At 36.6% G+C, this 17,740-nt stretch overlaps 1 protein-coding gene across 1 annotated transcript in view; it reads left to right on the forward strand.

The window, feature by feature from the left end:
- The window catches only part of LOC131940514 (short-chain dehydrogenase/reductase family 42E member 1), a 257,452-nt gene that overhangs the window by 215,553 nt on the left and 24,159 nt on the right, over window positions 1–17,740 (forward strand). The window contains exons 5-6 of the mRNA XM_059299176.1: window positions 7,616–7,731; window positions 9,591–9,749. Coding sequence (XP_059155159.1) covers window positions 7,616–7,731; window positions 9,591–9,749 — 275 coding nt within the window. The remainder of the gene's footprint in view (window positions 1–7,615; window positions 7,732–9,590; window positions 9,750–17,740) is intronic.

Here is a 17,740-nt window from a genome sequence, read left to right on the forward strand (position 1 = left end):
TGTGTATATGTTTATAAACTTATAGAATCGTATTTCTTTATCTCAACCCAATTCCGCAGCCTCCGTCCATCACGTCGTTATTTTTTTCCGGTCCTCCCCGTTCATTTCTCCGGGTGTGTCATCCCAGCTTTGAACGCATGACTGAAGGTTTAATATTCGCAGCTGTCGGTCGAAGGACGTCACATGCTTTTAGAGTAAATTACTTTTTTTATATATCTTCTGGTGAAGAGTTTAACCCCTTTCGTTTCTTCTGTAGTTGGGAGTTAACTTTTTTATTAGTTCGGTAAGAGTTAGAGGTTATCTCCCTTGAATTTAAATCGCAAATGTTTGTTGTTAGAGTTCAGTTGGTGGTTTTGTGAATGGTCCGTAGGTTTCCATCATTGTGGTCTGTCACAGTGTGTCTTGTGTAAGGGCCAGTTGACAACACATGGATCAGTTGAACTACGTGTTGTTGTTCTGAGGAATGATCTTCTCGGAAAAATTTGACTGTAATCGTATCCGTATTAATTGGTGTGTTGTACAACTTAGGATAACAGTTGGGCGGGTAGCTACTCGACACACAATATCAGTACATTGATGGGCCACACAATCAGTTGATGGCCACACAATCAATTGATGGCCACACAATCAGTTGATGGCCATATAATCAATTGATGGCCACACAATCAGTTGATGGCCACACACTCAGTTGAAAAACGCACAATCCTTTAAATTAAAAGTTTGTGCGGTCTTTAATTTAAAAGTGTAATGGCCACACAATCCAATGATTCATTTATTAACCCTACCAATAGCTTCAGGAAAATATAATTAAGTTGGATTCAAAATCAACACTAGTTGTCTTTAATCGAGATTTGTATACATTATGTGAGGCAATATGTTCTGTATGTTACAGAATGCTGTTGTTGTCATGGTGAGTTGTGTTAATGAACGCGCAGCTGGTTTGTTTTAACTCTGGCTAATTAAAACAATTGTTATGATATGCATACAAACGAGGACGCTGGTCTTTAATTAAAGATTGACGTCACAGACCCCATAAAGAACGGCGAATTTATTTAATATTCAATTTATATTCAGGGATGAACGATTATTAAAAATTATACGAAGTTATTATTCTGGGGCTTTTTTTTTCCTCTTGAAATGTGGAAGGTTGCCAGATTATTTAGCAGTGCGTTTGGGATTTGTGTCGATGTTTAGCTTAACGTTCTGCTTGTAATAGCGTTATGTTGTCTCCATTGTGTTTTGTATGTAGATGTTTCTCTAGTTTTTAAATACAGACGTGACATTAGACTTCAGTCTAAGTGGTGTGGCGGCCATTGATTTTGTTGTTGTGTGTGTGTCGTTGGTGTCATGTTACTGTGTTTATGAAGACTCGGGAATGGGAAGATTGTACTGGTGGGTAAGTTTCATTTTAAAGGTGGGGGAAGGGGTTTGTTTGCGGGGTGGGGTGGGTCTCGGGAAAGTTAAGTATACGTGGGGTAAGGGAATGTTTAGTGGAGCTTAGGGTCTGATTATAGGGTAGGAGTTAGGGGCTGATTAATGGGTGATGGTAAGAGTATTTATGTATATATATATATATATATATATATATATATATATATATATATATATATATATATATATATATATATATATATATATATATAAACGTATTTATTTTCCGTGCAACTTTTTATTAGCAATGTGTACCATACGCTGGAACAAACCTTCTGGCATTAAATAAAGTTTAAATTGTTTTATTCGTAATTTGAAGACTTCGGCTTCACCGGGGATTTGCTTAATCTCATGGATTACGGGATTACGTTGACAGTTATTGGGCTGTATTAGATCTAGATTAGATGGGTGTGGTGCTTAGGGAGTGAGGGGTAGATGTGTGCGGGTTAGAGGAGCGGAAGCGGTGTGAGGGACAGAGAATAAAGTGACGTTTGCAAAGAGCAGATGTAACTGGGAGGGTGTAAGAGGTATCAGAAGCCAGGCGTATGACGAGCACATTAAGTTCCCTTTTGGAACCTGACGATCCGTGGAGCAGGTGAAGTAGAGTTAAACTGTTTCTGTGACCTCGGCATATGAAGGGATAGTGTGGTCAGCGCTATGCCCAGCCGCTTTTACTTTTCCTAACGTGAGTTAGGTACCCATCCGAGCTGGGTGGACTCAGGGACATTCTGCTGACTGGAACCCGGATTCGAACACGAGATTTTCCGGTTATATGTCTAGTGCTCTACCGCTACGCCACGTCATACCACAAGACGGCACATTCTAGCACCAACGATCGTGCAAACAACCAACATCATCGTATGGTGAGCCTATCTGATATAGGAAATAAAATAAATGTGTGGGTTTATGGTGTGTGAGATTGTGGGGAGGTAAATAGATAGGGGGGGGGGGGGGAATCATTACAATTGATGATACCGCTCTTTCATATATTTTTATCTTAAAATGTATATCCATTCCCTAAGGGACATTTAATTATGTTTTTGAAATTATTTTTTTAAAATCACCAAACATTAAAAAAGTAATTTCTACAATGTCGTTTTAACAGAGCATCGCTGTATCGTTACGCGTCGTAGAACAATTTGTTGAAAACAAGTTGAAAGCTAACTGCTAGAATTTTTTTTAAACATAATGGTTTATTTTACGACGCAATTTATAAACTATAAACTGTTATCTTTCAATGTTTTTCTCATCAGCCGTTGAAAATATAAAAAAAAAATTTGTTGGCTTTTTATAGGTGGGATGATTACGCTTGATTTATTTATTGCAGTTTAATAGCACTGGAAATGTATACTTTGTTGTTTTTTTTTTTTACTTTAACATGATACCAGTGCTTTGTTCGTCATTAAAATGATTAGACAATATCCCCCCCCCCTCCCTTCCCATTATCCATCTCTTTTTTTTTTATTTTGATGAGACTAACACACACATACAATACTACAGACACGTTGATTCAAACATACATCTCAACACATTCATATATATATATATAGGCCTATATATATATATATATATATATATATATATATATATATATATATATATATATATATATATATATATATATATATATATACATATAAACACTTACACCCATATCAACGTGAATTATAATCGCATCCTTACCACAACTGGGGGAGGGGGGCGTCGTGACACCGTGAAAATTCACGGTAGGTCGCCAGAAACGATGCGGAATTGTTCGAAAATTAAACTTAGATAAGGTCGCTTTCTACCCTACCACCCCCACTCGGTTGCTTGATAACCCCAGTCCATCTCTGCTCACGGCTATGTAATTCGCAATTTGCAAGTCCGTGCTTTGTTTTTCTAGCAACGGTTGAGCTAGTTTGTTTTATATCTTTTTAATTTGAAGACAGCATTAGAGTCTTAATGTGAATAGGGTTTTTTTTTCTTTTTTTTTTTTCGCTTTGATGGGTACTGGGTTGCGACATTTTAATATGGCGGCCAATGGGGCAGGTAATTGAATAATAATGCTTTTAGTTTCAAACGGCTTTTAATGATTGGGCAAGAGTGCTATAAACAAGGTTTTTGGTTTTCAGTTCTTGGGTTAGCCATACCATGTAGGTTTTCAGTCCTTGGGTTAGCCATACCATGTACGTTTTCAGTCCTTGGGTTAGCCATACCACGTACATCGTCTGTTCTTGGGTTAGCCATACCATGTACGTATTCAATTCTTGGGTTAGCCATACCATGTAGGTTTTTAGTTCTTGGGTTAGCCATACCATGTACGTTTTCAGTTCTTGGGTCAACCGTAAAAAAACAAGTAAAGTGAAGTACTTTTTCGAACCTCAAAGTCCGTTGTGTAGTTGAAGTAGAGTTCAGCTGTGACCTCGGCTTTTGACGGTATAATGTGCTCAGCTCTATGCCCGGCAGTGTTTACTTTCCCTAACGTGAGCCAGGTACCTATAAGAGCTGGGTGGACTCAAGGTCGTCGTACATATTCGAGACAGAGATCAGAACTCGAGACTTTTGTGTTAGTAGTCGAGCGAGGGGTTAGCCGTACCACGTCCGTTTTAATACCGGGTTGGATCATTACAGCAGCTCCTGTTAACCTGTTCTAGAACCATCTTTAGAGAACGTCTGTCGTGTATTATTGTGTGTCTCCTTACGCGCGTGTCTAGTTATGAGGTACTGCTACCAATTAGGATTGAAATTAGACGTTGTGGTACCAGCATTCAGGATGTTTTTACAAGTGTGAGTACGGGTCTACTGCTGACTCTAATTCTGTTTACTACAGTGTTGTTTATTGTTGTTTTATTGTTGTTTATTGTTGTTTTGTTTAATTTGTTTAATTTTATTTCTTTGTTTGTTTTTTTATTGGAGGTGGGGGTTATAAACTGAAGAAACATTTTTTTAAAGGTGAAACAATTTTTTTCTTTAATAATAGCCTTAACTTCACAATGTCAAGACAATTACACACAGCTGTTTCTGACAAAAGGTCTTTCCCGTCACACTATTGTAATTGTAGCACACTAGCGAAGGCCTTTGGTCGAATCTTTTTGTAAGAGAGAAGACACCAGAAGATTCCGGAGTCTGAATTTGAGGCAAGACAATGTCAAGACAATTACACACAGCTGTTTCTGACAAAAGGTCTTTCCCGTCACACTATTGTAATTGTATCACACTAGCGAAGGCCTTTGGTCGAATCTTTTTGTAAGAGAGAAGACACCAGAAGATTCCGGAGTCTGAATTTGAGGCAAGACAATGTCAAGACAATTACACACAGCTGTTTCTGACAAAAGGTCTTTCCCGTCACACTATTGTAATTGTAGCACACTAGCGAAGGCCTTTGGTCGAATCTTTTTGTAAGAGAGAAGACACCAGAAGATTCCGGAGTCTGAATTTGAGGCAAGACAATGTCAAGACAATTACACACAGCTGTTTCTGACAAAAGGTCTTTCCCGTCACACTATTGTAAATTGTATCACACTAGCGAAGGCCTTTGGTCGAATCTTTTTGTAAGAGAGAAGACACCGAAAGATTCCAGAGTCTGAATTTGAGGCAGGCTACAGAGGGTAGGGAGGGGGTTGGGGGTTATGACCAAAAAAAATACTTTTGAACTTACACAGTTTTGTTATTTTTCTTTTTTTTTAACGTCTGCTCAATTTAGACGCAAGGGGGGGGGGGTGGTTAGGGGGAGACTTGAAGCTTATACTATTTTGCACCTAAATTGAGCTAACTAAGCTCTTCATTTAAAAAACATTGAGCTAATGTAGAAATAAAAATTGCACAATGCATCCGATTGAAGCAAGCAATAATAAATAACGCGAGACAACCCTGCCACACAAAGTAACCAACGACAACTAAAATATTGATCGTCACCAAGAGCTTCAATCCTCAGATAAACACACACACAAATTTAACTAAGGGGAGAGAACTAACTCGTGTCTTATTGAATTTAACATCAGCAAGCTGTGAATTATGGATTGGGTTTTGACAGATCAAATTGCTGTCTATTCTTTTCTGTTCTAGAGCTACCTCCCCTCGTTCTCCCCCTCCCCCCCCCCCTCCCCCCATACCTCCCATCTCCCCCTCCCTTTATTTCTGCATCTTTCTTTTTTCCGCATCTCGATTTCCGTCCCTTCTTTTTCTAGCTTTAATTTCGTCTTCAAGTTTCGAGGGCCTCAGCGGAGGAGAGGAAGATTGCACTTTGGTGGCATTGTGCAGGGGAAGGAACTCCGCGACCCTTACGTCTAATTTTTAAATAATTATAATAAGGTGGTCTCCCCTGAATTACGCTCGCTATTCTTATTCCGCCTGAAAATTCATACTCAAGCGCGTCCTCTTAGAAAATAATTTGATATCAAGTTCTCTTTATTTAGATTTTTAGTAGACAATTTTTTAAAATTATAGCACAATCGTTTATATCGAAATAGGGTTAATCGCATATCAGAAATAGAAATATATATTTTTGAAAGCATAACACATTTGACTTCGATAAGGCTGTATTGTTCACTGTTTGTTGGAATCCGTGATTTAGTAAAATCTGAATATCACTTCATTGTTGTATGTGTAGTCAAATGGTCGTGGTTTAAAAATAAAATTGAAATAATCGTTATTTTATAAGTATTATGTATAAGCAAACCATCTTTAATGAATAAAAGTACATGTCTAAAAGAAGAAGTATGACTATTGTAAGTCCTGACAAGCCGATGGTGAAAAACGTAATACTGAAGAAATAAACCGGGAGTGATCTCCCCTAAACTTTCTCGAATATTCTTATAAAAAACAACAGGGGATGGGAACTCGGGCTATAGACATGATTTTTAATCAATTTTAAATACTTAAAGTTTTAAAAATAGAATAAAATCTCGTAGACAAATGAATTGCACACCAAGTGAACGCTAAATAAAAGAGTGTTTAATAGTGCGCAATATTATTAGTACTTTAAAAATTTACATTAGTTTTTTGAGAAATCGGAAGTAGCGTAAATTACTACTTCCGGTCAATGGAAATTACTCAAAATTTAACAGAAGGTAGAGAATTAGATCTTTAACTTATGTGTGAAATTTCATTTATCTATGTGAAATAATACTCAAGTTATAGGCTTTTTAAAAATTCAAAGTAGAAAAAGTACCACTTCCGGTTCTCGGAAATCGCTCAAAAGTTGATACGGATCTACGATTTTGATAAACTACTTATATATGAAATTTCATCAACCTAGCTGTAACGGTACTCAAGTAATCGTGTTTACACACGGACAGACACACAGACACACACACACACAGACATACGGACAGAGTTGCAAAGCCCAGTTTTTCAGACTGGATTACGCACAAAACCTCTTAATTTTGATACATCTGGATTGATAATTTTTGCCCGATTAAAATAAGTCCTCTATACTTCGGATGTGATGAAGGACTGAGGTGTAATACGGTGAAAATTGTTAAAATTTCAAGTGATTTTTGTGCACGATTACAATACTTTCTCTATACTTCGTATATACGAGAAAGTAAAAAAGGAAAACAAAAAGTAATCGAATGGTTGTTGGATAAGGTCAATACTTCGAGTGGGTGAAATGATCATTCGGAGCTTGTGAGGTGAAGCGAGTACTGCCTTTGTGTGTTACCTGTTCCGGAGTCAGGTACCCGTCATAGCTAGGTGACGTCATACGGTGACATCACCGTGATTCGAACCCCAGTCAAACGGGCGCTGGGCCGGAGAGAATCACTAGTGCCGAGTTTAAATCACCAACAATCCAAAGTCAGCCAGTGTTAAAAAAGTGTTCACTCGCCCAACGCGACACAATGAAAACAACTCACTTAACTAGGTCAGCCAGACCAGAATTTAAAAATAAAACCACTTTGTTATGTGCTTTGTGTCAATTCTACTCACAGTGATCGACACATTCATTGAAAACTACCACACATCACATGTATTGATAAATTGTGTTTATATATATATATATATATATATATATATATATATATATATATATATATATATATATATATATATATATATATATATATATATATCCCAGTGTAGCTCGTTCTATGATAATAAGCCCCTACACCCCCAGTCGTACGCGCTACCCACACTGTTACGGGTGACTGAACCCTATCTAAACCCAACCCCTGCTGACACGCTACCTGTTTCAAACCCTCAGCTTGCCTGGAGAATGACGTCACAAGGCTAGTCTACACGAGCACGTACAACGTCATCTTTGGTGGGGAGGAGATACGTAATGGGGACGAGAGTCTACCCTACCTGACAGACGACAAGGTAACTGGTCGCACCTGTTGAACTTCTTGTATATTTTTACACACACACACACACATACATACACACAAACACACACATACTTGTATATATATATATATATATATATATATATATATATATATATATATATATATATATATATATATATATATATACATATACATATACATATACATATACATATACATATACATATACATATACATATACATATACATATACATATACATATACATATACATATACATATACATATACATATACATATACATATACATATACATATACATATACATATACATATACATATACATATACATATACATATACATATACATATACATATACATATACATATACATATACATATACATATACATATACATATAATACATATAATACATATAATACATATACATATACATATACATATACATATACATATACATATACATATACATATACATATACATATACATATACATATACATATACATATACATATACATATACATATACATATACATATACATATACATATACATATACATATACATATACATATACATATACATATACATATACATATACATATACATATACATATACATATACATATACATATACATATACATATACATATACATATACATATACATATACATATACATATACATATACATATACATATACATATACATATACATATACATATACATATACATATACATATACATATACATATACATATACATATACATATACATATACATATACATATACATATACATATACATATACATATACATATACATATACATATACATATACATATACATATACATATACATATACATATACATATACATATACATATACATATACATATACATATACATATACATATACATATACATATACATATACATATACATATACATATACATATACATATACATATACATATACATATACATATACATATACATATACATATACATATACATATACATATACATATACATATACATATACATATACATATACATATACATATACATATATATACGGACAGCATATAGACAGTCAGATACTGACATAGACATAAACGTAGAGATAGACATAGATATAATTATATATAGATATAGATTTGTCATATATTAGACATAGATTAGACATAGATTAGATAAAGATTATATATAGGTTAGATACAGATACATATACAGATACAGTTATAGATATAGATATATAAAGAAATAGATATATAAAGATATAGATATAGATATATAAGGATATAGATATATAAAGATATAGATATAGATATATAAGGATATAGATATATAAAGATATAGATATATAAAGATATAGATATATAAAGATATAGATATATAAAGATATAGATATATAAAGATAGTTATAGATATAGATATAGATATAGATATATAAAGATATAGATATATAAAGATAGTTATAGATATAGATATAGATATAGATATAGATATAGATATAGATATAGATATAGATATAGATATAGATATAGATATAGATATAGATATAGATATAGATATAGATATAGATATAGATATAGATATAGATATAGATATAGATATAGATATAGATATAGATATAGATATAGAGATATAGATATAGATATAGATATAGATATAGATATAGATATAGATATAGAGATATAGATATAGATATAGATATAGAGATTTAGATTTAGATTTAGATTTAAATGTAGATATAGATTTACACATATACATAAACATGTATGCGTATATATTTGTATCAATGCGTATATATATATTCTCATATATGTGCATATATATCAACGCCCTACTGTATATGTCCACCAGTTTACTGACCACTACTCCAAGACCAAGATGTACGCTGAGAAGAAAGTCCTGGCGACCAACGGTCATCTGACGGCCAGTGGCCGAACGTTCAAGTGCTGCGTCCTCCGTCTGGCGGGGGTGTACGGCCCGGGTGAGCAGCGACACATCCCCAGAATTGTGGTCAGTTTGTGTTTTTTTTTTACAATTTTTTTTTAGTTCTCTTTAAACTTTTTCTATCCTTTAAACTCATCTACATTGGCATACAAAGATGTTTGGTCTTTTATTTTTGTTATATTTTTACATTATCTGTTAGTAAAAAAAAAAACATCTGGTTTAGTTCTAGACATGATGACTACGATTATTTTATATTTCCAAGGAACTTGACATATTATTAGATAAACACTAACTTAATTTACATTTTTAGATTCAGTTATGTCTACCTTTTTTTTTTTAATTTGGTCTTTTGTTTACTGAGGAATTCTGCTCAGATTAAATTCAGTTAGCTGGTGGTTTTTTATACTGTTTTTTTTTCTGTCGGTTGGGTCTATGGTGTTGTGAGTTACTGATCCTTTATCGGAGGAGTTACAGGTTTAGTTTTGGTTCAAGAAGTTACCGGCCCTTCTTTTAATGAGTTAAGGGTCTTTGGTCGGATGAGTTACCGGTTTTGCTCCGGTGAATTAACTGTATTTTGATATAATAAGTTATCGGCCTTTGGTTAGATGAGGTACCTGTCTTTGATCGTATGAATTAACCGCCTTAGTTCAAATGAATTAACGGTCTTTGGTCCGATGAGGTACCACCAGTCGGTCATGTCAGAGATAGATGTAAACCAGTCACCACAGTAGCATCGGAACAAGACAGGGCAGCTAATAGAGTCTTAGGGACGTCTTGTACCAGCATCGATTCTAGCAACCACCTCTCCAAGTCACCATCTCCCCTCACACCATGGTCCCTCAGCTACTGCTCTGGCACTCGTCGAGTGCTCCTCAAGGACGGCCTTCACCTTAGCGCCCGTGACACGCGTGAGTACCGCCTCTAGACCTGTCACTTACCAGGGATGTACTCTCGCGGTCCTTACAACTCGTGGGGGAGGTCAAGATTACGGTGATAATATGACGTCATTGTATCGCAGGCACGTCTATGTCTACGTCAGTGTTTCTTTTAGTAACGTAACTTCTTCAGCTCTAGTATCTGACGTGTTTATATTCGTAAAAAATAGTATTGATATTAACAGGGGCGTAGCGAGGGTGGGGGCGGGGGGTGCGGATTGCACCGGGGGACACCATTTATGGGCAGACACCAAGGCAAAAAATAGAAAAATATATAGAGAAAAACTTGAGGGGGGGTGCAAATCGAAAGTTTGAGGGGGGTGCAAATCGAAAACTTGAGGGGGGGGTGCAAATCGAAAATTTGAAAGTATGTCCCCGGGAAGGGTCGCTACGCCTCTGGGGGGGGGGGGGTGACACCATTAAGTGCCGCACCGGGTGACACCCGACCTCGCTACGCCACTGGATATTAACGATATTTTGTAACGGAACTTACAAATGTAGATCTATAATTGAAGTATCGTCATTGTTGATATTTATGTAACACAAATATCAGAATACGCGTAATCTTTGCAAAGCAAGTTATTTTTTTAATTCTATTCTTAAAAATTGAGACAATTCAGACAATTTTTGCAGAATAATATTTCAATAAAACCACGTACTTTTATCATCGACAATTCATGTAAAGATCAAAGCGCTACATTTGCACAATTTTTTTTCTGCTTGTTATTCATTTTCGTTTGTCAAGATTTGTATTTTCAACTGTAGTTTTTACACCGTTAAAAAATCAAACAATGAAGCTCCAAGTTTGACTTACTCAAAGCTGGGTAAATATATTGCGGTTATATTTTGTTATATTTTTTTGAAAGTTAATGTTAAAGCATAGTCAAGCAGATTGCTGTAGTACTGCTAGCCTTAACAACTGACTTCAAATGCCGTTACGTCACCTGTAAAAGGTGTATCTGCCTGGAAGAAATACTTAGGTGCCTGACACGTTTATGTGAGATTAACGACGTTTTAATGTTTTTCCCAGACCCCCCAATAACTGTATGATAGATTAGTCAGCTTGCGTGTAGGCTGTTTATTTTTTACTGTAGTAAACTGGTGTATGGTGTAATAAGTATAGGTTCCACTTAGTTTTTAGGTGTTGCTTTTTTTGGGTACACTTCTACGATGCCCCGTTTTTAGGTCCCAATTTTTAGGTGCCACTTTTTTTACCGGAAGTTGAATTGTCAGATAAAGTTCCTGTGGTCAACAAATGACGTCACTCCGCGATTACAACAGCCACACTTTAGTAATGTGGCCTGGCTACAGGTGTACCCCCTCCAACCCCACCACCACCACCACCACCACCACCACCACCACCACCACCACCACATCCACCATCACACACCCTCCGTTATTTTGTCGGCGTTTTGTTTTTTATTCTTCTTTTATCGTCGTCGTTCTCGATGTTTTATTTTATCTCCGTCCATCCTCCTTCTTTATTATCATCTCTCGTTATACCTCTCTCCTCCCCCTCCCTCTCTTTTCTTCTCATCATTTGTCCTCTATTCCACTGCCCCCTCCATCACTCATCATTCGTCAGAAATCTATTTTTAGCAGCTCTTGTTCCAATTGTATTAACTCCAGTATTCTCCCCTTGCCGATCACCAGGGGACGCTACTCCCCTTGAGGAATGTGAGGACCTACATTTTATTGAATTATGGGATTCGTGACATGGGTGGGTGTTGGGGGTGGGGGGGTATTAAATGGTGAAGGGTTTAGATAAAAGAGGGTGGGGTTGTTAGAATAAAAAGAAAAAAAACGATTACATCATTGGAGAAGGGTATTGACAAGAATGAAAAAGACAACCTAAATGGATGAAATAGGCGGTAAATTTAGGAACGATAAACGGTTAAAAACATTAACAAAATAATTAGAGGATAACAATAACACATAGATTTTTTTAAAATTATGAACGGTAGTAAATAAACTAAACGATAAAAAAATCAACCGCTTATAAAATTAGGGGAAGTAACACAGAAATGAAAACACTGGTAGTCAAGGGCGTTAACTATTGGATGAACCGCCGTTAATGTTAAGGGAGATAACCAACTATTGGCAAAAGAAACCGGTGATGGACCAAAAAACAAAAAGACGATAGCATTACGCTGACTGCGATGCGCAGACTCATCTACTAACAATCATGACAACAAACATATATAAATATAAAAATGACAACATAAGATGTCAGTAAATGACAGCACACCATTTTGTAAGACAAGGTAGAGTCCCGGCTCTCCTATATTTTATCATTCAATGTGCAGTGAACTTGTGCAGTATTTTTACTTGTAAATATTCCGTTTAGATGGATGCTGTTGAAATAACAATAACGTCAGAAGGACAACTTTAGAATTTTTATTTTATTTTTAAATTTTACCTTATTTTTATTCCAAGACACGTTGTTTTTTTATTTTTTTTATTTTTTTTATTTTTTTTATTTTTATTTTTTTTTATTTTACTGTATTGTTATTCCAAGACACGTTTTTTTATTTAATTTAAATTTTATTGCTATTTCGAGAGACGTGTCTTGAAGCTCACGTGACCAAACTAAGACCTGGTCGTCTTTAACCCAACTCCCATCTTTTAAAACCAACCGTTAGATTATCCATCAAAGGGAGGTTAAAAGATAATCGTGTTTCTAAGACAATGTTTCAGTGATAGATTACACCGCTAGGTGTAGTACGTGTATAGAAATGTTGCCGGAATTTTCCGGGATAGATTACACTGTTTGGTTGTGCTTGTATAATTAAACCTGAATCTTCCGTGATAGATTACACCGTTAGGTCGAGTACGTGTATTGTAGTGATGCATGTAGGCATTAAACCGGATTTTTCCGTGATAGATTACACTGTTAGGTCGTGCTTGTGTAATTAAACCGGAATTTTCCGTGATATATTACACAATTGGTCGTGCTTGTGTAATTAAACCGGAATTTTCCGTGATAAATTACACCATTAGGTCGAACTCGTGTACCTTAGTGATGCCTGTAAGCCTGAAGCCGGAATTTTCCGTGACAGCCGCGCCGTGTTCCACCGCCCCTAGCGCAGCGTCGTGTTGAGTTACAAAATACCGGCCGGCTTTATTAATTATAGTTTCCGACAGCGTAATGCGACTTTTGTTTTCTGAGCTAATTAATTAATTGCTGAACTTCCCACGGAATGCCCCGTATGTAAAGATGGCCGCTGGTTGTTGAGCAACTCTTACAGCTCCGGCGCGCGTTGCCATGGAAACCATCTCATTACATTTTATCGAGTGAGGGGAGAGGGGAAAAAATGTAACCTTTGATTTGTTTTGATTTCTATATCTAAAATTCATGAACGAATTATTGAATCGATTTTATGTGGGACGACAGAAACCTGGACGACAGGAACTATAACTCAGTAAATGCTAAGAATCGAAGCTAAAAATCTCCATGGTTTATCCTTAAGAGTTAATTCCCCTAATCTATGAATTTGTAGCGAGAAAACTTAAAATAACGGACATACACTGATTTCTGGCCAATGTAAACTTGATCCAGCTAGTTGTGTTGGCGAGTTTAGATCTGTTTTTAATTACCAATAATTGTGTTTTCTCTGGGATGTCTGTCATTACATTTTCTTCGTTGTTTCTGTTGTCTTTCTTCCTCTTTATTCTTCTCTTCTTCACAATCATCTCTCTATTACTCTTTATCTTCCTTCTTTCCCTCTTCCTCTTTGTATCTTCTTCAGTTTTTCTCCCTCTGTTCTTCTCTGCATAACTCTTACTCTATTTCTTTCTCTTTCTCCTTGCTCTCGTTTTCTCTCTTTCTTTTCCTTACTACCTTACTTCCATCTTCTTTTCCTCTCTATTCCTATGTCTCTTTTCGTTCCTCTCTCTTTAGCCTTGTACAGAGGCGTAGCGACCCTTCCCGGCGCCCGGGGACAAACTTTCAATTTGACGCCCCCCCCCCCCCCTCCCGATTATTTTTTTATTTTTATAATGCAAAACTGCAGCTAAAATGAGCTTTTTTCCCAACCCATTTTGGCCCCCCCCCTCCCTAGTGTCGGCGCCCGGGGACATATGTACCCCCGCCCCCCCCCCCCTCGCTTCGCCTCTGGCCTTGTATACTGGCAAGTATACCATGAAGTGCCATGCCACCAACTATACCTGAATGTGTTGTGTCATGTTTTGTGTCCGTAGTTGACTTATGACAGAAGTCATATCACCGGTCAGTGTGGGTTTCTTCGGTCTAATTTCAAGCTGATTTGTCAGATCCACTATGTCAAACGCCCCTCAATCTAACCTGCTGTTGATTGTTGTGTTATCTATCATCTTTTCTTAGTACTTTTATTTAAAAGTTCCCTTTCAAACCTGATGGTCTATGAGGCAAGTGAAGTAGAGTTCACTTGTTACTATGACCTTGGCATATAAAGGGATAGTGGCTCAGCCGCCTTTACTCTCCCTAACGTGAGTTAGGTACCCATCAGAGCTGGGTGGACTCAGGAACGGTATACTGACTTGAACCCGGATTCAAACTCGAGACTTACGGTTTAGCTTGGCTACTCTGTCCCATCTATCTTCTATATATATAATTCTCTTCTTCGAGCCGTTAGAAAACAAGCTGCAAACGCTCTCCCTACCTCCCCACCCCTACATGGTTTTAGTGAGCTGTGTTCACTCTAAATGTTTACAAGCAGAGCCAACGATTTTAAACGTAGGGGGGGGGGAGGAGGGGGGGAGGGAAGGAAGGGGGGGGGGGGGGTTATGGTCCTTAACGAGCTACTTATAGTGTTTTAAAGAAATATTTTCAGTGTCAGCGTTGGTACTGTCGAATTCACAAATTATGAATTATTGAAAATTAGAAACAACTAAATAGCGGCGTATGTTATGCCGCGGGCCGGCTCGTACTTTTAAAAAAGCAAAGCTAAAAGACGCTGCTTAGAACCATAAAACAGACAAGCCTAGAACGAATTCGGAGCTTTCAGGCTGCGTCTAGCACTTTAACAAAACAGAGACTTCAAGACTCTGCCTAGAACAATTGGAGATTCAGCTATTTCAAGACTCTGCCTAGCACTTAAATAAAACAGAGACTTCAAGACTCTGCCTAGAACCATAGGAAATTCAAAGACTTCAGATTCCTTCTAGAATGTAACACAATCCGAGTTCTATATCACTACCCGACACATCAACAATACAATCAAAAACATCAGAAAAAAACAAACTCATCTCGTACTTCAAAAAAAACCTTTGTCCTTTTAAAAATTAGACGTGATTACGACCTTGACAAGATTGTCGTCAATACCCCTCCCTTCCTTCCCCCACCTCTACCTCTTCTCCTTCAACAATTGTTTTTTATGCCAAGACATTTACCGTGAGCTCAATACAATGTCGTGCCGGCCACACTTAAGTCAAAAATAACCTGGAGAAAAAGACTTGTTTTTTTTTAACACGTTTTTCTTAACTCAGCTTCGTGTGTGTTTGTTGTTAAAATTGACATCGAAAATTAGCCCACTTCTGATTGTTCTATAGTTCTGAAATTTGGCATGCAGGTTACTTTCGCCTAACAATTTCAGATGCAATCATAAAAACTAGCAATTAGAGACCGTAATTAGCTTAATTTAATTACGCCCCAAGGACCATAAAATTGAGGACATGATTTCTAAAGATACCGACAAGACTGGAGGCCTATAGACACAGTTACTTCGGCCCCAATCGATGTGAGCGCGCTGGCCGTGATCGTATAGTGGTTAGTACTTCGCGTTGTGGCCGCGACAACCCAGGTTCGAATCCTGGTCGCTCAAGATTTTTTTAGTCCGTGTATTTATAAACACTTTTTTAAAAACCACGTTTTTCATGTGTAGCAACGGACTAAAAAGGAGAAAATAAAATACTTTAAAAAAAACTTTTTAAAAAACCACGTTTTTCTTGTGGACTAAAAAGTAGAAAATAACTATTTACATACATTTGATGACAAAAAACGTGGGTCGGGCAGATGGGTCGGGAAATTTGATGGTGAACGTACCCACGTTTTTTGTCATCAAATGTATGTAAATAGTTATTTTCTACTTTTTAGTCCACAAGAAAAACGTGGTTTTTTAAAAAGTTTTTTTTAAAGTATTTTATTGTCTTTTCTTTTGATCAGGTCTTGTTGATTTAAGAAATGATGACGCGTGGATTGAGCTTCCAGGATGCCATTGTGTCAGGCAGGCAACGGATTGGGGGGAGGGGGGATTGGGAGGAAGTATTTTTGTTGCGAAATTAGCTCAAGTGTATTGAGTTCTCAAACTGTTGGTCAATGGGTACCTCTGTAGTTTAATTAGATGAGAATATGTGTTGTGATTTGGGTTTTTTTTTTAAATTCGAACTATCTAGAGTGATTTGGCGGTTAAAGTCTGATCGATCTATTCAAATCGATTTGGGAATTTGTTAAGACCGAACTATTTAATGTGACTCGGTAGTTTAATTTGGTTGATCTATTCAAATATATTTGGTAATTTGTTCATATCAAACTACCGAAATAAATACGCAAGTTTTTTTTTTAATTGTCTTTTGTTGTTTTTTCTTTAATAACTTGCCACGTATTAAATTGTAAGCATGCTTTCTTGTATAAATATAAACAAAATTGTCGTTATTCAAAATGTCCATACAATGTCGTTTTTAACGTGTAGCAGGAAGTTGGTTCAAATCTCGACTGGCCAGTATTCGAACTAGGGCTTTAAGGTTCGTGAGAAACAGATCTCATACCACCCCTTCCCTTCCATTACTAATGCAGTGTTCGTAGGTTGTGTGTAAAACTTTGTGTGGGTTAATTATGAGCTGTGTGTTGGTTAATGTGGGTTGTGTGTGGGTTAGTGTGGCTTGTGTGTGGGTTAATATGGGTTGTGTGGGTTAATGTGGATTGTGTGTAAACTTTGTGTTGGTTAATTATGAGTTGTGTGTGAGTTAATGTGGGTTGTTTGTGGTAGATGTAACACAAAAATTGCTGGTCGCTAAGGACACTAACTTATTCTCAAATAATTTAAAACCTTGTAATTATAAGATTTTTTATTTGCTCTGTACGCCATCACACTTCTCCCTACAGAAGGTTCTCCTGCATACGTCATGACACCCTAAGATTTACCG

This window comes from Physella acuta, unplaced genomic scaffold (genome assembly GCF_028476545.2).
Source record: "Physella acuta isolate Inbredline_101_S28 unplaced genomic scaffold, ASM2847654v3 ptg000320l, whole genome shotgun sequence".
NCBI classification, from domain to species: domain Eukaryota; kingdom Metazoa; phylum Mollusca; class Gastropoda; family Physidae; genus Physella; species Physella acuta.